General features: G+C 40.0%; 1 protein-coding gene across 2 annotated transcripts in view; it reads left to right on the top strand.

Moving 5' to 3' along the window:
- Window positions 1-1,494: 1,494 nt before the first annotated feature.
- The window catches only part of LOC118554520 (organic anion transporter 7-like), a 36,540-nt gene continuing 16,689 nt past the window's right edge, over window positions 1,495-21,345 (top strand). The window contains exons 1-5 of one of the 2 annotated variants that reach the window (XM_078057877.1): window positions 1,495-2,148; window positions 2,848-2,951; window positions 9,450-9,604; window positions 9,703-9,871; window positions 10,617-10,740. In XM_078057877.1, the coding sequence (XP_077914003.1) occupies window positions 1,747-2,148; window positions 2,848-2,951; window positions 9,450-9,604; window positions 9,703-9,871; window positions 10,617-10,740 (954 nt within the window). In that variant the 5' untranslated portion in view covers window positions 1,495-1,746. The remainder of the gene's footprint in view (window positions 2,149-2,847; window positions 2,952-9,449; window positions 9,605-9,702; window positions 9,872-10,616; window positions 10,741-21,345) is intronic. The other variant, XM_036122136.2, reaches the window with a different exon arrangement.

Genomic DNA, 21,345 nt, shown 5'->3' with positions numbered 1-21,345 from the left:
GTAACCGTGGCTGAGGATCTTCCCAAATTAAGGACAAACACCACATCAAAATCAGTGGAAAGGCCCTAAGGAGATTGATTTCTTTCAAAAAGAGACACATGCATCCAGGCAGAAATTGTATCATTGTTGCCAGAGTTTGGGTGCAGGTAATCAGGATTGCGTGTTAATAGTCAATGGAACTGTTTCTTTTGGGAGGTGATGAAAATGTTCTAAAATGAAGTAATCATTATGGTTTCCAAGTTTTCCCACATATTAGACTTAGCAGAAAAAATACTCCAAAGCCACTATTAAATATGTTCACAAAATATGTTTGAGAACGAAGGACAGGCATGAGAACAATGACTTGTCTAAGAGGTTATGTCAATAGAGAGAACTCGTGACTTGGGACATACAGTTGCTGAAGTGCTAAACCCACCAAATGTCTCAATGGTAGATTTGAAATGGCAGCAAAACAGAATTCTCAAACGTGAAGCTGGGGCAACAGGGGTCATGCCACACGAAGAGCAGAAAGAAAACACTGGCGGATTCTCCAAGACAGTGTAACGGCCTTTGAGGAACAGAATGTAGCCTTTTCAGATTGGCTTCTTTGATTTAGTAATTTACATTGATGGCTCATCCATGTATTTTCCTCTCTTGATAGATCTTTTTTTTTTCTTTTCTTCTTTTTTAGGGTGATATCCCCTTGTCTGGATGGACCACAGTTTATTTATCCCTTCGCCCACTGAAGGACACCTCGATTGTGTCCAGATTTTGGCAGTGATGAAGAAAGCTGCTACATACATCCATGTGCAGGGTTTTGAGTGGACATAAGTTTCCATCTTATTTGGGTAAATACCAAGAAGCATGACTGTTCCCGTATTTTCTCAATTCCTCCGTAGCCCACTGTGCGTTAGCCATGTGTAGTTTTTATAATGTCGGAGGGTCATTATTTCTGTTCCTCTGTCACCCACTGCAGGATAAGACCCTTAGACCTTGTCTTATCCACTGCTGTATTCCTAGCACAGAAACGGTCCTCACAAATGTTATCTGAAGGAATCAGTAAGCCTGTGGAAGTCAACCTCTTTAGGAGCTTACCACTGGCTTAGCCTCTACCCTCTGTCACTACCCACTCTGCCCACATTTGGAGTTAACTTATTTTTAGTGTGAATTCGTGGAATGATTTGAAGTGAAGCAGAGTGTCACTTTCCACAAGGGAAGGATTGCACCATACTTCACTTGCTTTCGTTTACTCAGAGTTATTTTCATTAACTCTTTTAATCAAAATTCAGTACTACACAAGCCAAGCACTAAACTTTCAGTACTTTTCACAGGAAAATAAAAAAACGGTTTCCTTTTGAGTCTCACAAGTGATACATTCTGCAGAGAACTGGGATTCATGTAGCAGGTTTATTTTATGTTATTTACAGATGTGGGGATCAAAGTCCAGTGCCACTTCAGGGCATTGCTGACGAAAAGAATTTTCACAAAGTACACCTTTAAACAGTGCTGGTTGTCAACTGCTGGAAGCATCTCAGCAAAATACTTCTCTGGGACTTTAAAGAAAACGGCTACCCACCTGATCCTCAAACAATTTGGAGAATCAGCTTCTGTGGTCCTGGTGGAGGTGAAGTGGGGCCCACTGAGGAAAAAGTGGAGTCAGAATCAATACACGCTTGGTGTGACTTAGTGAATGGAGACCTTTCTCCCTTTGAATTTTTCTAAATAAAGTCATTTTGCCTTCCACTGGCAATCACTTGTTCAGCATCGATGGCCTTTCAGGACCTCCTGGATCAAGTTGGAGGCCTGGGGAAATTCCAGATCCTTCAGATGGCTTTCCTTTGTCTCTCCAACCTCATGGTGTACCCTCATATTTTGTTGGAGAACTTCACGGCAGCCGTCCCTGGTCACCGCTGCTGGGTCCACATCCTCGACAATGACACTGTCTCTGCTAACGGCACTGAGATCCTCAGCCAAGATGCCCTCCTGAGAATCTCCATCCCACTGGACTCAAACATGAGGCCAGAGAAATGTCGTCGCTTCATCCATCCCCAGTGGCAGCTCCTGCACCTGAATGGGACCTTCCCCAACACGAGTGAGTCAGACGTGGAGCCCTGTGTGGACGGCTGGGTGTACGACCAAAGCTCCTTCCCTTCCACCATCGTGACTAAGGTAAGAGGCTCTATTTACCTCTTGTGAGTACACACTCTGGGGGTTTAGAGGCAGCACAAATAATGAACATGCTTCAAGCCTTTAATCACTGTATAGGTGTTCATTCTTCATTATTTCAGCAAATATTCTTTATGTCTTTATTAAATGCCACTAATCTACATATTTAATGAGTCTAAGAACTAAAAAGTAGATTTGACCTTGCAATTATATGGCTTTTATTCTTAGGAAGACCAAAGTCTAAGCAAGTATTTTATGTAATGTGTTGAAAATGTTATGCTTGCGAATTAGAAACATCGATATATTGATCAAAACCTCCAAGCACAGATTGTACCCCTGAGCAGCCATAAGAGATCTGCGGTGAAACTCTGCCATCAGTAAATGTTTAAAGCTTTTCAGATGATTGCATTCTGTGGCCAAGGTTGAGAATCACTTCATAAGAAATAAAATAAGGCATTAATATAGCCAACAGGTTTAGATGAGTCTTCCTAGAGGAAGTTGTATTTAACCTGATACTTGAATGATAAAGGTCAGCTAATGCAAAAAAAAAAAAAAAAAAAAAAAAGGAAAAAGGAAGCTGTAGAGGAAGAAGGGGGCCCGATATAAAGAAACTGGTGTCATTCAAGCTGTTTCAATCAGGTTTCCACAGACGGCTTATAAGCCACTATGCTGCGCTCCTTTGCTGGTTTCCTTCTCTTCCAGTGGGACCTGATATGTGAATCTCAGTCACTGAAATCAATGGCCAAATTCTTATTCATGGCTGGAATGCTGGTGGGAGGCACAATATTTGGCCATTTATCAGACAGGTGAGTGTCTCTGGATCACTGGGGTATTTTGTTGAACCAACACATCATTCTTCCAGTAAGACACACTTATTGTCAATTACACTGTCCCGGGCTTCCTTGGTCCCCAGGGATCTAGAAACACATGGGGGATCACAGTCAGTATAGCAAGCTCTGTCAGCTGTGAGTGCCATATACAGGGCACAGAAACAGCATCTCCATCAGACATGGGGACATTTTAGAACAGGGTTTAGAGAGGAGGTGACACAGCACGTGGTTTAGGAAGATGGGGAAAAGTTACCTGTGGGAACAGAGAGGATGTTTCATGACATAAGATTCGGCCTATTTGAAGACACAAATACGTAAAACAGTGTTGCAGACTTTGGCCAGGGGGCCGTGTTCAGTCCCTCCTGGACGCTGTGAACTGAATGCTTGTGGATTTCCAGAGCATGATCACCATGTCCCTGTTTCCCAAGTGTGATGGGTAAGCATTCCTACTACACCTGTTGTGTCCATAGCCATGTGTCTTGATGGTGTATAGAAAACATTTTTCCAGTGACCTTGATTTTTTTTTTTTTGCAAAAACAGCGCTTTGAAGGTACGTTTTAAACCATGTAATTAATCTAATGACAACTGCCGTCACCATTTGTGGTGTTAGAAATTGGAGTATCCTGTGCTTGACAGTATCACTTCTGAATTAGACAGCCAATTGCCAGCTCCAGGGATGTCTCCTCTGAGGGATATGGAGAATTCGGGTTCCCCTTACCACCTACCAGCACAACGTCATCTGTTATGTTAGCTCAAAACTGTGAACTCTGAAGGGATGACGGCATAAATGTAGCTTATAAAAGTGTTTCAAGTCAGAGTGTCCATTTCTAACAGTTCCATAACACAGAACCACCCACTTACAGAAATAAAAATAAAACCATATCTCTGTGGCTGATTCATTTTTTGAAAAGAGTGCCAAGATCATTCAGTTGGTAAAATATAGCCCTTTTCACAACTGGCACCATGACAACTGGATATCCACATGCAAAATAATAAAGTTGGATCCTTATCTAAAGCCATAATAAATATTAACAAAAATGGGTTAATGATTTAAATACAAGAGCTAAAACCATAAAACTCTTTTTTTAATAAAGATTTTATTTATTATTTTGACAGAGAGAGACACAGCGAGAGAGGGAACACAAACAGGGGGAGTGGGAGAGGGAGAAGCAGACTCTCCACCGAGCAGGGAGCCTGATCTGGGGCTCGATCCCAGGACCCTAGGATCATGACCTGAGCCTAAGACAGACACTTAACGACTGAGCCACCCAGGTGCCCCTAAAACAATAAAACTCTTAAAAGAAAATGGGGGGGGTGAATCTATATGACTTCGGGTTTGGCAATGAATTCTTTGATATGTCACCAGAAGCATGAGTGATGAAAAAATTGATAGATAGACTGGTCTTCATCAAAAATTAAAAACTTTTGTACCTCAAAGCACATTATCAAGAAAGTGAAATGATAACCTATGTAATGGGAGAAAATATTTGTAAATTATATATAAGCCATAAAATAGGAAAATAGACCAATGGAATGGGTTTAATATTCAGCATATATGAAGAACTCCCACTCTCAACAACAAAAAGACAAAAAACCCAATTTTTAAATGAACAAAGGACTTGAATATACATTTCTTTAAAAAAGATGTACAAATGGTGCATGAGCACAAGAATAAAGTGTTCAACATCATGATACTGAAAACAATGTAAGTCAAAGCCACAGTGAAATACACTTCATACCTACCAGAATGGCTATAATACAATAAAACAAGATGGGGGCGCCTGGGTGGCTCAGTCGGTTAAACATCTGCCTTCAGCTCAGGTCATGATCCTGGGGTCCTGGGATCAAGCCCCGTGTCAGGCTCTCTGCTCAGTGGGGAGTCTGCTTCTCACTCTCCCTCTGTGCTCTCCCTTTCTCTGTCTCAAATAAATAAATAAAATCTTAAAACAACAACAAACAAACAAACAAAAAACAAAACAAAACAAAAAACCAAGATGGAAAACAACATGCATTCACAAGGTTGTAGAGAAATTGGAAGTCTGCTGACAGAAAGATTTTTAAGAAGGAGGCTTTGGTGTGGCAAATAGAGGATCAAGGATCAAATCTGTATCTTCAGCCAGAGCAAATGGATACATGCTGATACCATTTAGTGAGATGAAGGAAAATAGGAGATGAAGCACATACAGAGGAGAAAGTAAAGACTTCTGTTTTGGGTGTAATAAACTGGAAGTGCCTATTAGTCATGCAGCAAGAGATTTCAAGTAGAGGAAAATAATGCTGACTATGGATCTGCTTGAAAACCATCTGTCCTAAATATAACCCCTAGCCAAGATTACACTCAGCTAATAAATACCCAAGCCGCCATCTTCCCATGACCCTCCCATTAAAGGGGAATATATGGCCAAGCAAGGAGATCCTAAAGTTTTATTTATTTATTTGAGAGGGGGGGAAAGGGCAGAAGGAGAGGGAAAGAGAGAATCTCAAGCAGATTCCCCGCTGAGTACGGAAACTGCCACGGGGCTTGACCTCAAGAACCTGAGATCATGAGCTGAGCCAAAATCAAGAGTCAGACACTTAACCAACTGAGTGAGCCAGGCACCCCTAGAAACTACTTATATTTTTTATACATGCATGCTAAAAAAATTAGGAGTGATGTGTCATGTCGTCTGTAACTGCCATTCAGATGGTTCAATAGAAAGGAGTTTGTGTGGGGGTGTGTGTGTTTGGGGGGTGTGTGCGTGTGTGTTCACAAAGGCAAAGAAATAAGGCAAATATAGCAAAATGCTATCTAGTGGTGAATCCGCTTGAGATTTATAGCAATGTTCATTACAGTATTCATTTAAACTTTCATATTTGACAATTTTCAAAATAAAGAGCTAAGAACAAGTCCACCGAAGTGGGAGCCACATACATCAGAAATATATGTTTTAAATAAAATTGGTAAAAGTGTATATGTAATTTTGTAACCTCTTTTTATGCGTATGTTTACAGTTCTACATCACGTTTTCTTTTCCAATTAAAAAAAATTTTTTTTAGACAGTCTTGGGGGGAGGGGCAGAGGAAGAGGGAGAAAAAGAATCTTAAGCAGACTCCACACCCAGCATAGAGCCTGACTTGGGGCTCAGTCTCACAACTCTGAGATCATGACCTGAGCCAAAACCAAGAGTGGGACACTTAACCAACTGAGTCACCCAGGAGCCCCTCAAATATTTTTTTCAAATAAATTTGAGAAACCTATACCAAAAAAGAAAACCTACAAAGCTTCTCTAGTTATCTTCATCAAATACAATCATTCAAACATTACTGTGTTAGCCAAGGTAGCTAGTTACAGTAAGAACCCTAGAATCAAAATTGGGATTTTAATAAAATCATGATTCTCACTGTCCTCACAGTGTGGTGTGGGTCACATGGCCCCCATCCTCTGAGCAGTGGCTCAGGGAACCAGCATCTTCCATTGTGTGACTTTTTCATCTGCACGTTTTTTGTTTCCAGCCATGTTGTCAGAGAGAATGAGCAGGACACAAGTGGACCTTGTATGGATAGGGCTGGAAGTGGCCTTGGTCACTTCTGTCTGCAACCCATGGTCAGAATGCAGACGTGTGACTCTAACTTAAATATAAGGCTGGGAAGAGTCATCTTCCTCTGCATCTGGAAAAAAAAAAAGCAATGGTGAACATACAGCCAAAGTGCACAATTAATAATTAATAAAACAATAATCTTTATATTTTGCCAGCACAAATTTCTCTTCCTTTGATATCAACCACAGATGGTTGAGTTATACTCATTTCATGAGACAGTGTCCTCATTAGTTTGGCCATGAATTCCTTTCATGTATCTATGTATATGTTTCATTTTTTCCTTATGCCCCAATCCCATTTCCTTCTTCCCAATAGGGGTCATTATAATGCATTAACTATATTTCTTTAAATTCATATGTTTTTCAAAATAAATGACATTGTTTGGTTTACATATATTTTAATTCACATATGTATGTAAATGTGTTATTATCTCATTCTTTTTCTTTTGTACACCCAATGCTATGTTTTTTGAGGTCTATACACATTCCTACGTGTACTTCTAGTTCATTCTTCTAATTGCTGCATAGTGCTCCTCAGTGAAGATCCATGACGATGCTCTTCATCCATTTTTCAGTGATGGACAACCAGATTGTTACCAAATGCCTGCCGCTCTAAATATCACTACATTTTAAAGATTTTTATTTTGTTTATTTATTTGAGAGATATCATGAGCAGGGGGAGAGGGAAAAGCAGACTCCCTGCTGAGCAGGGAGCCCAACTTGGGGCTCAATCCCAGGACCCTGGGATCATGACCTGAGCCAAAGGCAGACACTTAACCGACTGAGCCACTCAGGCGCCCCTAGATATCACTACCTGATATATCTTTAATACAACTGCTTTTCATTTTGACTGACCAGACTTTCCAATAATAGTCATTACATCATTTCATTAATCATAGTGTTTCTTTACATAGATTTTATTCCATTTTAAATGGAAATACAAATGTATGTAATATAAATACTCAGAATATAAAAGATTTAACACTGTGTTATAATGGAAATATTCTGCAAGCATAGCAAGGATTGCAGGTTTTTTTTCCAATCCCTCTGTTTGTCCACTGCTGGTCATACAGAATCAGCACAGAATCATCCATGTTGTCCAGAGAAAGGCCCTCTCTCCCAGACAACTGTGAAACACAGAATTCTCCTTCCTTTTTAAAAATACCTTCTCGCTGGGGCGCCTGGGTGGCTGGGTCCTGGGATTGAACCCCATGTCAGGCTCCCTGCTCAGCAGGGAGTCTGCTTCTCCCTTCCCCTCTGCTTGCCACTCTCTCTCTCTCGTGCTCACTCTCTCTCTCTCTCAAATAAATACAATCTTTTATTTTTTTAAAAAGATTTTATTTATTTATTTATTTGACACAGAGGGAGACAGCGAGAGAGGGAACACAAGCAGGGGGAGTGGGTGAGGGAGAAGCAGGCTTCCCGCTGAGCAGGGAGCCCAACGCAGGGCTCCATCCCAGGACCCTGAGATCATGACCTGAGCCGAAGGCAGACGCTTCACTGACTGAGCCACCCAGGTGCCCCATAAATAAAATCTTTTAAAAAATAAAATAAAAATACCTTCTTCTTCTCTGTTTCTTTATGCTCATCTCACCTAATCCTTTCCTCTGAGAACTCACTCTAAGTTCTCTGAGTTGTTCACTTATTATTTTAGGGAAACATGTTGTTCAAGGCCTATAAAGCCAGACATAGCAAAGAGGGCCTCTAATGCAACCCATCAGCAACTTTGCTGTATTGTTCCTTGGATATTCCTTTCATGTAGTTTATCCATGACCTGTGTGGTCCCAGAGTCCCAAGTACAGATTTAGATCTTGTCTTAGTCAGCTCAGGCTACCACAACAAAACACCAGAGACCAGGTGGCTTAAACAACAGAAATTTATTTTCTCAAGTTCTGGAAGCTGGGAGGTCCAAGATCTAGGTGCAGAGAGATTTAGGTACTGGTGAGAGCTGTCTTCCTGACTTCAAGGCAGCTGCCTTCTTGCTATAGCCTCACATGGCAGGAAGAGGAGAGCAATCTCTCTTCTCATAAGGGCACTAACCCCATCATAAGGACCCCATTCTCATGACCTCATCGAAACCTAATTAGCCCCCTCCAAGCCCATCTCCAAATACCATTTCACTGGGTATTAGATCTTCAATATATGAATTGGGGTGGGGGCAGGGGACACAGTCCATAGCAGCTCCCTCGTGTTCTAGACACTGCACAGACTCCACTGTGTTAAGTGCTTGTGTTAGTACAAGGGACACGTGTGATGTGTTAAAATTTCCAGTATTGCAACTGGTCTCATATGGCTTCAATTGGTCTCAAAGATCTGGTAACAGACTGGGGAAGAAGTTTTGTTATACTCAGTCTCTATTTACAAACAGGTGGGTTGCTTCTGGGAAGATCTCCTGTTGACTAGCTGTTGATTCTTTAAAGTTTCAAGGGCAGCAAGACTGTTGAATCTCAGATCTGTACCTCTGAAACAAATAATGCAATATATGTTAAGAAAGAAAAAAAGAAGAAGAAGAATGTAGCAGGAGGGGAAGAATGAAGGGGGGGAAATCGGAGGGGGAGAAGAACCATGAGAGACGATGGACTCTGAAAAACAAACTGAGGGTTCTAGAGGGGAGGGGGGTGGGAGGATGGGTTAGCCTGGTGATGGGTATTGAGGAGGGCACGTTCTGCATGGAGCACTGGGTGTTATGCACAAACAATGAATCATGGAACACTATATCTAAAACTAATGATGTAATGTATGGGGATTAACATAACAATAAAAAATTAAAAAAAAAAGTTTCAAGGGCAAAGTTTCACTTACTAAAACCCACGCTAAATTTCAAAGTGTACCTCCTTTTGTTAATTTTCCCATCCGGTTGTTCTTATTCCCCCATCTAACCGGTTCCCGTTCCTCAGGTTTGGGAGGAAGTTAATTCTCAGGTGGTGCCTCCTGCAGCTGGCCGTTGCTGACACCTGTGTGGGCTTTGCTCCCACCTTCGTCATTTACTGCGTGCTACGCTTCCTGGCTGGCTGCTCTACCACGAACATCATGACAAATACTATTATGCTGTGTAAGTAAACACTTTGCATCTTTGACATTTTCCAAGCCTTGACTTTGACTTTGAGGTTCCTACTTTGAAGTCAAAATCCTGTTCGTGTTTTCTTCCAGGCGTAGAATGGACAGTGCCCCGATGCCAAGCCATGGGAATAACAGTGGCGGTCTGTACTGCTTGTGTAGGACAGATGATCCTGGGAGGACTGGCTTTTGCCATTCCAGACTGGCACACCCTTCAGCTGGTGGTTTCTGTACCGTTATTTGTCTCCTTTCTTTTCTCAAGGTAAAAGCTTTCTTTTTTCCTTTGTCTTAGAGGATCCTGGGATGCAAGATACATGGAATCAGGTCCTAAGAATTCTGTTTGGTTCTTAGTTAAGAACTTGAGCACATGCTCTCCTAATAAGTGTCCTTTGTACGCTTCACGAAGCTGAACAGGTGGGGTTACCAGATAATATCAAGGACACTCAGTTAAGTTTGAATTTCAGGTAAACAATTTTTTTTTGTATAATATTCCAAATATTGCATGGAGCATAGCTACACTAAAAATTTTTCATAGTTTATATGAAATTTCTATTTATCTGAGAGTTCTCTATTTTTACTTACTAGCCTGATAGAATACAGGGTGTCTCATTCAAGTAAAATTTTAAACAAACAACAAATACTTCTCAGCGTAAGTAGGTCCAAAATACCGCATGGGAGATGGTTATACTCAACAATTACTCATATTCACTGTTCATCTAAATTCAGATTTAACTAGACACTATTTTTATTTGCCAAACCTGAAAATATTCCCCAGAATAAGAGTGAGGGGGCAATATGACTCCTGCTCTATATTGCCAGTAGTGAAAATGTACCGCACGGAGAGGCCATCCTCCCAGTTTTTTAGTCACGGTACAAGAGAATGTAAGTTTGTGTTTTCTGGTATAACAGAACAAGAGGTAGGTATTAGATGGGAGGGGAGAGGCATTTCAGGACAAAGAGTATGGACACATGAGAGACTTGGCTGCACCTCTGTCTTCTTTGATCAGGTGGCTGGTAGAGTCTGCTCGGTGGCTGGTTATCACCAACAAATTCGAGGAGGGCTTAAAGGCACTGAGAAAAGCTGCACATAGGAATGGAAGGAAGAATGCTGGAGAAGCCCTCACCATAGAGGTGAACAGGAATGGGAGTGGGTTATGGGATGTAGGGAACCAGTGACCTGACATAGGCACTGGTTGGTGTCCATAAAGTGAATAAAGGGTGGGGACACGGGTCTGGCTTCGGGTCTTCTTACCTCATTGTCCTGGTCTCAGTGGCCATCCATATTGTCTGAGTTAATATAAAGAGAGAATATCCTGTTGCTGGGAACTGAACACAGATATTTTTACTCAACAGGAGCAGAGAGCTCTTAGTGTTTACAATCATAAAGATTGTGTATTTGTTAGAGAAGGTAACCCAGATGAAGCCATTTCTTTACATTCATATTCTGACGGCCTTTTTTGAGGATAGTAAGACCAGTAGAAGAGAGGCTTAGTGACCATGCAGACTAGAGCATGTTAAGTTGGTCATACACTCTTTCATTAACGGTATTTACTGCGTGCTTCCCTGGGCCCCTTCTGCTCTCTCCAGGAGATTTGGCATTGGCCACAATAGTCCAAATCTCTGCTTTGTGGAGTTTAAATTCTACTTATTACAAGTTCCAAGAGCATGGCTGAGTGGAAATGCCTCAGAGAAGTCTTTTTTTTCCCCCACCCTGGGTCTGGAAGGCAGATATTGCTGTGGATCATTAAGTAAACCATTCATCATGTCATGAACATATACATTATTTATCAAAAAATTATAATGTGCTAGTCATGATGCTTGATCCTGAATAGCAGTAAGGGTCAGAATTCCGTGTTTCAAGGAACTTTAGTATTAATAAGAGAAAAATCAAGACATCTTAAAATTAACACATATTATGAAATCCAGCTTCTTAAATTTTTAACTGTATGATACAGTATTGTTAACTATAAGTACAATGATTCTAAAACTTTTTCATCTTGCATGATTAAAACTCGATACCTGTTGAACAGCAATCTCCCATATTCCTTCTCCCTGGTCCCTGGTAACCACCATTCTATTTATTGTTTTATTATTTTAATATTTTATATATTTCATATAAGTGGAATTGTGAGGTATTTGTCCTTCTGTGACTGCCTTATTTCATTTAACAAAATGTCCTTGAGATTCATCTGTTGTAGCATCTAGCAGGATTTCCTCTGTTTATGGATGAATCATATTCTGTGTATGTATATGCCACATTCTCTTTACCCATTCATCCACTGATGGACATTTAGTTTGTTTCCATGGTTTGGCTATTGTGAATAGTGCTGCAGTGAACATATGTGTGCAAATATCTCAAGATACTGTTTATAATTCTTTGGGGCTTAACTTTAACTTTTCTGTTTGCAATGAAAGGGGGATGGAAAGGATTCTCATAGAGACAAGGAAACATCATCTTTCCCGTTTAATTGGAAAAGGAGAGGATTAGGGTCTAGACAGTCAAAGAGAAGCAATAAAACATCTCTGGAAACATGTTCAATGGCACATCTGAAGGATTTTTCTTAAAACAACTTTATGCAAGTGATGAATCACAAAATTCTACCCCTGAAACTAATAATACAATATATGTTAACTAACTTGAATTTAAATAAAATCTAAAAAACCCCAACTTTATTGAGGTATGATTAACAAAGAGCTGTACATATTTAATATATAAAAGTTGATGAATCTGATAAGTACACATCCAAACATCAGTACCACAACCCATGCAATAAACATATCCATCATCTCCTAAAACTTTCTCCTGCCCTTTTTATTCATTATTTTTGTGATAACACTCAATAGAAGACCTACTAATAGCAAATTTTCAATATATAGTACAATATTGTAACTATAGACACTATGCTATACAGTGGATCCCTAGAACTGATTGACCTCACATAAGTGAAACTTTGTACTCTTTGACAAATATGACCCCATTTCCCACACACCCCAGCATCTGGCGAATACCATTCTGTTCTCTCCTTCTTTGTTTCAGATCTTATATCTTAGTCTTTAACACTTTGTGAGTTGATTTTTGTGTACATTGTAAGATGTTTCCAGTTTCATTCTTTTACATGTCAATATCCAGTTTTCCACAACACCATTCATGGAAGACACTATCCTGTCCCCACTAATATGAATTCTTGGCACCACTGTCCAAGATCAAGTGACTGTGTATGCTGAGTTTATTGTTATTCTGCTCCATTGGGCTGTATGTCTGTTTTTACACTAGTACCATACTGTATCTTTCTAATATATTTTGACATCAAAAGATGTGATGCCTCCAGCTTTGTTTCTGTTCAAAAATTCTTTGATTGTTAAGGGCCTTCTGTGTTTCCATATGAATTTTAGGATTGCTTTTTCTTTCTTTTTTTAATTCAATTAGCCAATATGTAGTACATCATTAATTTCAGATGTAGTAGTCAATAATTTATCAGTGCTTGCTTTTTCTTTCTTTTATTGAGGAATAGTTGACACACAATATTACATTAGTTTCAGGTATACAACATAGTGAATCAACAACTCTATACGTTATGCTATGCTCACAAGTGTAGCTACTGTCCCCATACAATGCTAGTACACCACCATTGACTATATTCCTCATGCTGTACTTCTCTAATTCATGACTTATTCATTCCATAAATGGAAGCCTATACCTCTGACAACCATCAGTTTATTTTCTGTATTTATTGGATCTATTTCTCCTTTTTGTTTTGCTTTTTAGATTCCACATGTAAGTGAAAATGTATGGTATTTGTCTTTGTCTGACTTATTTCACTTAGCATAATATCCTCTAGGTCCATCCAGATTGTCACAAATGGCAAAATCTCATTCTATTTTTATGGCTGAGTAATATTCCATTATAAATATACGTCATATACATACATATATATTATACACATACCACATCTTTTATCCATTCATCTATCAGTGGACATTATGTTGCTTCCATATCATGGCTATTGTAAATAATGCTACAATAAACATAGGGGTGCATACATCTTTTTGAATTAGTGTTTTTGTTTTCTTTGGGTAAATATCTAGTAGTGGAATTACTGGATCATATGGTATTTCTATTTTTAATTTTTTTTTTAAAGATTTTATTTATTTATTTGAGAGAGAGAGAATGAGAGACAGAGAGCATGAGAGGGAGGAGGGTCAGAGGGAGAAGCAGACTCCCTGCCGAGCAGGGAGCCTGATGCGGGACTTGATCCTGGGACTCTAGGATCATGACCTGAGCCGAAGGCAGTCGCTTAACCAACTGAGCCACCCAGGCGCCCTATTTTTAATTTTTTAAAGATTTTATTTATTTATTTTAGAGAGAGAGCGTGAGCACAAGTGGGGGGTGGGAGCAGAGGCAGAGGGAGGGAAATCCTCAAGCAGACTCCCTGCTGAACATGGAGCCAAATGTGGGGTTTAATCCCAGGACCCTGAAATCATGACTTGAACTGAAATCACGAGTCAGATGCTCAAGTGACTGAGCCACCCAGGTGCCCCTCTATTTTTAACTTGTGAGGAAACTCCATGGTGTTTTCTGCACCAATTTACATTCCCACCAACAGTGTTATATCCTCTTATTGAACTTCTCCCTTTATCATTAGGTAATGCCCTCTCTGTCTCTTGTTACAGTCTTAGTTTAAAGTCTGTTTTGTCTGATATAAGTATTGCTACCCCAGCTTTTTTTTTTTTTTTTTGCTTCCATTTGCATGGAATATCTTTTTCTATCCTTTCACTTTCAGTCTGTATGTTTCTTTAGGTCTGAAGTGAGTCTCTTGTAAGCAGCATATGGATGGGTCTTGTTATTTTTAATCCATTCTGTTACCCTATGTCTTTTGATTGGAGCATTTAGATCATTTACATTTAAAGTAATTATTGATATATATGTACTTATTACCATTTTGTTAATTGTTTTCTGGTTGTTTTGTAGTCCTTCTCTGTTCCTTTCTTCTTCTTTTGTTCTCTTTCCTTGTAATAGATGGCTTTCTTTAATGTTGTGCTTGGCCTTCTTTCTCTTTATTTTTTGTGTATCCATTACACGTTTATATGAGGTTCATATATAGCATCCTAAATATATAGTAGTCTATATTAAGTTGATGATCGCTTAAGTTTGAATGCATTCTAAAAGAACTTCCTTTTTATTTCCCCTCTCCACATTTTATGTATATATTGCCCTATTTTACATCTAATTACTGTGTGAGCCCCCATAACTAATTCTTTACATATAACTGATTTTATTATTTTTATCTTTTAATCTTCATACTAGCTTTGTAAGTGCTTGCTCTACTACATTTACTGTATGTTTGCTTTTACTCATGAAATTTTTTTCCTTCCAGAATTTTCTCATCTCTAATTATGGCCTTTTCTTTTCCACTTAAAGAAGTCCCTTTAACATTTCTCACAAGGCCGGTTTAATGGTGATGAACTTTTTTTTTAAGACTGATTGATTAATTGATTGATTTTAGAGAGAGAGTGCATGCACATGTGTGGGGAGGGGGCAGAAGGAGAGGGAGAGAGAATCTTAAGCAGACTCTGCGCTAAGCACAGAGCTTCACACAGGGCTCAATCTTACAACCCTGAGATCATGACCTGAGCTGAAACCAAGAGTCAAACTCTTAACTGACTGTGCCACCCAGGTGCCCCTAGTGCGGATGAACTTTTAAAACTTTTGTTTGTCTGGGAAACTATCTTTTCTTCCCTTCTGAATGGTAATCTTGCTGGGTAGAGTATTCTTGGTTGTAGGGGTTGTTTTTCCTTTCAAAACTTTGACTCTATCATGTCCCTCCCCTCTGGCCTGCAAAGTTTCTGCTGAAAAATCAGCTCTAGTCTTATGGGGTTTCCCTGGTATGTAACTAGTAGCTTCTCTCTTGCTGCTTTTATTTATTTATTTTTAATTTATTTTATTTTATTTTTTTATTAGTTATGCTAGTCACCATACATTACATCATTAGTTTTTGATGTCGTGTTCCATGATTCATTGTTGGCATATAACACCCAGTGCTCCATGCAATACGTGCCCTCCTTAATACCCATCACTGGGCTAATCCATCCCTTCACCCCCCTCCCCTCTAAAACCCTTAGTTTATTTCTCGGAGCCCATAGCCTCTCATGGTTCGTTTTCCCCTCCGATTTCCACCCCCTTCATTTTTCCCTTCCTTCTCTTAATGTCCTCCATGTTATTCCTTACGTTCCACAAATAAGTGAAAACCACAATAATTGACTTTCTCTGCTTATTTCACTTAGCATAATCTCCTCTTGCTGCTTTTAAAATTCTCTCTTTATCTCTAATCTTTGGCATTTTAATTATTATGTGTCATGGTGTGGAACTCCTTGGGTTCATCTTATTTGGGACTCTCTGGATTCCTAAACTTGGATATGTGTTTCTTTCCCCAGGATAGGGAATTTCTCAGCTATTATTTCTTCAAATAAGTTTTCTGCCCCTTCCTCTCTCTTCTTCTTCTTCTTTTGGGGTCCCTATAATGTGAATGTTCAATTGCTTGATGTTATTCAAGAGAGCCATAACCTATCCTCATTTTTAAAATTCTTTTTTATTTTTGTTGTTCAGCGTGAGTGTTTTCCATTACCCTGTCTTCCAGATCACTGGCATGTTCTTCTGCATCCTCTAATCTATTGTTTATTCCCTCTAGTGTCTTTTTAATTTCAGTTCTTGTATTCTTTAACTCTGATTGGTTCTTTTTTTATATTTTCTATCTCTTTGTCGAAGTTCTCACTGAGTTCATCCACTCTTCTCTCCAGTCTCATGGGCATCTTTATGACCATTACTTTGAACTTACCAGGTAGATGGCTTATTTCCACTTCATTTAGCTCCTTTTCTGAGGTTTTGTCTTGTTCTTTCATTTGGAGCATGTTCCTCTGTCTTCTCATTTTTATTGGCTTTTTGTGTTTGTTTTTATGAACTAGGTGGAACAGCTACTTCTCCTAAACTTGAAGGAATTGTCCTGTGTATGGTTATCCCCTGTGTAGACTGTGTGTGCCTGGTGACTTGTGCTGGCTGGCTAGACCTGTGGCTGGTGTGGGCTAGGGGTCCTAGGGCACTCTGGGCTGGGGCTATCATGGTGGGATGCCTAGAGCTGAAGTGGGCATGGGCCAGGGTGGTCCCAGGGCTCTCCATGCAGAGGGCTCCCTGGCAGGACAGCTGAAGCTGAAGTGAGTGCAAACCTAGGGTTCCTGGGGCTCTCTGTGCAGAAGGCACCCTAGTAGGACAGCTGAGTCTTAAGTGGGCACAAGCTGGAGTGTTCTCAGTTCTCTCTGCACAGAGAGGACCTTGGCAGGACAGCTGAAGCTGAAGTGGGTGCAAGCTAGGGCGTCCCAGGGCACTCTGTGCAGGGGACCCTATGGCAGGGTGGTTGGAGCTGAGGTGGGTGCAGTCCAGGTGAGGAGGTGTCCCAGGGCACTCCACACAGGAGATGCCCTGGCAAGTCATCTGGGACAAAGGTGGGTTCAGGTTGGGAGGTCCTGGGGTGCTCTACACTAGGGATTCCCTGGCAAGTCATCTGGAAACAAAGTGGTGCTGGCCTGAAGTGTTCCAAGGTGCTTTGCACCTGTGTCATATAGGCGAGAGAGCTGGAGCTATAGTGAGCATTGGCCAGGGATGTCACGGTGTGCACCACATTGGGCCACCTTGGTGGGATAACTGGGGCTAGTGTGAGCTCACTGAGGCAATAGACTGGCTATGGTGCCTGGACCCTGCTCCCATCTGCACTATCAAGGTGGTAAGGAAATGTAAACCCTGCTGCTTGCCAACTCCTCTGACCTGGTGAGAGTTCCAGTAGCTCACCTGCCATTTGGCAGAGTTGTAGGGCTTAACCCTTTATATTTCACATGCTCTTTTTTTATGTTTTTTAAATTAATTTTATTTTATTATGTTATGTTAATCACCATACATTACATCATTAGTTTTGATGTAGTGTTCCATGATTCATTATTTGCATATAACACCCAGTTCTCCATGCAATACGTGCCTTCCTTAATACCTATCACTGGGCTAACCCATTCCCCCACTCCTATCCCCTCTAAAACCCTCAGTTTGTTTCTCAGAGTCCACAGTCTCTCATGGTTTGTCTCCCCCTCCGATTCCCCCCCTTCATTTTTCCCTTCCTACTGCCGTCTTCTTCTTCTTCTTCTTCTTCTTCTTCTTCTTCTTCTTCTTCTTCTTCTTCTTCTTCTTCTTCTTCTTCTTCTTCTTCTTCTTCTTTTTAACATATAATGTATTATTTGTTTCAGAGGTACAGGTCTGTGATTCATCAGTCTTACACAATTCACAGCACTCACCATAGCACATACCCTCCCCAATATCCATCACCCAGCCACCCCATCCCTCCCACCCCCCACCACTCCAGCAACCCTCAGTTTGTTTCCTGAGATTAAGAGACTCTTATGGTTTGTCTCCCTCTCTGGTTTCATTTTGTTTCATTTTTTCCTCCCTTCCCCTATGATCCTATGTCTTGTTTCTCAAATTCCTCATATCAGTGAGATCATATGATACTTATCTTTCCCTGATTGACTTATTTTGCTTAGCATAATACCCTCTAGTTCTATCCATGTCATTGCAAATGGCAAGATTTAGTTAGGTTTTTTTTTTTTGATGGCTGCATAATATTCCATTGTATATATACCACATAATATTCCATTGTATATATACCACATCTGTTGATGAACATCTTGGCTCTTTCCGTAGTTTGGCTATTATGGACATTGCTACTATAAACATTGGGATGCATGTACCCCTTCAAATCACTATATTTGTATCTTTAGGGTAAATACCCAGTAGTGCAATTGCTGGGTCATAGGGTAGCTCTATTTTCAACTTTTTGAGGAACCTCCATACTGTTTTCCAGAGTGGCTGTATTAGCTTGCATTTTCACCAACAGTGTAGGAGGGTTCCCCTTTCTCCGCATCTTCCCCAACATCTGTCATTTCCTGACTTGTTAATTTTAGCCATCCTGACTGGTGTGAAGTGATATCTCATTGTGGTTTTGTTTTGTATTTCCCTGATGCTGAGTGATGTTGAGCACGTTTTCATGTGTCTGTTGGCCATTTGGACGTCTTCTTTGCAGAAATGTCTGTTCATGTCTTCTGCCCATTTCTTGATTGGATTATTTGTTCTTTGGGTGTTGAGTTTGATAAGTTCTTTATAGATTTTGGATACTAGCCCTTTATCTGATATGTCATTTGTAAATATCTTCTCCCATTCTGTTTGTTGCCTTTTGGTTTTGTCAACTGTTTCCTTTGCTGTGCAAAAGCTTTTTAACTTGATGAAGTCCCAATAGTTCATTTTTGCCCTTGCTTCCCTTGCCTTTGGCGATGTGTCTAGGAAGAAGTTGCTGTGGCTGAGGTCGAAGAGGTTGCTGCCTGTGTTCTCCTCTAGGATTTTGATGGATTCCTGTCTCACACTGAGGTCTTTCATCCATTTTGAGTCTATATTTGTGTGTGGTGTAAGGAAATGGTCCAGTTTCATTCTTCTGCATGTTGCTGCCCAATTTTCCCTAAACCATTTGTTGGAGCAACTGTCTTTTTTCCATTGGACATTCTTTCCTGCTTTGTCGAAGATTAGTTGACCATAGAGTTGAAGGTCCATTTCTGGGCTCTCTATTCTGTTCCACTGATCTATGTGTCTGTTTTTGTGCCAGTACCATAATGTCTTGATGATTACAGCTTTGTAATAGAGTTTGAAGTCCAGAATTGTGATGCCACCGGCATTGGTTTTCTTTTTCAACATTCCTCTGGCTATTCAGGGTCTTTTTTGGTTCCATACAAATTTTAGGATTATTTGTTCCAGTTCTGTGAAAAAAGTTGATGGTATTTTGATAGGGATTGCATTAAATGTGTAGATTGCTCTAGGTAGCATAGACATTTTCACAATATTTGTTCTTCCAATCCATGAGCATGGAACGTTTTTCCATTTCTTTGTGTCTTCTTCAATTTCTTTCACGAGTATTCTCTAGTTTTCTGAGTACAGATTCTTTGCCTCTTTGGTTAGATTTATTCCTAGGTATTTTTTGGTTTTGGGTGTAATTGTAAATGGGATCAACGCCTTAATTTCTCTTTCTTCTGTCTTATTGTTGGTGTATAGAAATGCAACTGATTTCTGTGCATTGATTTTATATCCTGCCACTTTACTGAATTCCCGTATGAGTTCTAGCAGTTTTGGGGTGGAGTCTTTTGGGTTTTCCACATAAAGTATCGTATCATCTGCAAAGAGTGAGAGTTTGACTTCTTCTTTGCCAATTCAGATCCTTTTTATTTCTTTTTGTTGTCTGATTGCTGTGGCTAGGACTTCTAGTACTATGTTGAACAGCAGTGGTGATAGTGGACATCCCTGCCATGTTCCTGACCTTAGGGGAAAAGCTCTCAGTTTTTCCCATTGAGAATGATACTCACTGTGGGTTTTTCATAGATGGCTTTTATGATATTGAGGTATGTACCTTCTATCCCTACACTGTGAAGAGTTTTAATCAAGAATGGATGTTGTACTTTGTCAAATGCTTTTTCTGCAACTATTGAGAGGATCATATGGTTCTTGTTCTTTTTTTTTATTAATGTATTGTATCACATTGATTGATTTGCAGATGTTGAACCAACCTTGCAGCCCAGGAATAAATCCCACTTGGTCGTGGTGAATAATCCTTTTAATGCACTGTTGGATCTTATTGGCTAGTATTTTGGTGAGAATTTTTGCACCCATGTTCATCAGAGATATTGGTCTGTAATTCTCCTTTTTGGTGGGGTCTTATGTCTGGTTTTGGGATCAAGGTAATGCTGGCCTCATAAAATGAGCTTGGAAGTTTTCCTTCTGCTTCCATTTTTTGGAACAGTTTCAGAAGAATAGGAATTAATTCTTCTTTAAATGTTTGGTAGAATTCCCCTGGGAAGCCATCTGGCCCTGGGCTCTTGTTTGCTGGGAGATTTTTGATGACTGCTTCAATTTCCTTACTGGTTCTGGGTCTGTTCAGGTTTTCTATTTCTTCCTGGTTCAGTTTTGGTAGTTTATAGGTCTCTAGGAATGCATCCATTCATTCCAGATTGTCTAATTTGCTGGCACATATTTGCTCTTAATATGTTCTTATAATTGTATTTCTTTGGTGTTGGTTGTGATCTCTCCTCTTTCATTCATGATTTTATTTATTTGGGTCGTTTCTCTTTTCTTTTTGATAAGTCTGGCCAGGGGTTTATTAATCTTATTAATTCTTTCAAAGAACCAGCTCCTAGTTTTGTTGATCTGTTCTACTATTCTTTTGGTGTCTATTTCATTGATTTCTGCTCTGATCTTTATTATTTCTCTTCTCCTGCTGGGTTTAGGCTTTATTTGCTGTTCTCTCTCCAGCTCCTTTAGGTGTAGGGTTAAGTTGTGTATTTGAGAACTTTCTTGTTTCTTGAGAAAGGCTTGTATTGCTATACTTTCCTCTTAGGACTGCCTTTGCTGCATCCCAAGGATTTTGAACAGTTGTTTTCATTTTCATTTGTTTCCATGAATTTTTAAAATTCTTCTTTAATTTCCTGGCTGACCCATTCATTCTTTAGTGGGATGCTCTTTAGCCTGCATGTATTTGAGTTCTTTCCGACTTTCCTGTTGTGATTAAGTTCTAGTTTCAAAGCACTGTGGGCTGAAAATATGCAGGGAATGATCCCAATCTTTTGGTATTGGTTGAAACCTGATTTGTGACCTAGGATGTGATC

Source organism: Halichoerus grypus, chromosome 11, assembly GCF_964656455.1.
Source record: "Halichoerus grypus chromosome 11, mHalGry1.hap1.1, whole genome shotgun sequence".
Classification (NCBI taxonomy): domain Eukaryota; kingdom Metazoa; phylum Chordata; class Mammalia; order Carnivora; family Phocidae; genus Halichoerus; species Halichoerus grypus.
This window is presented reverse-complemented; position numbering and strand designations above follow the sequence as displayed.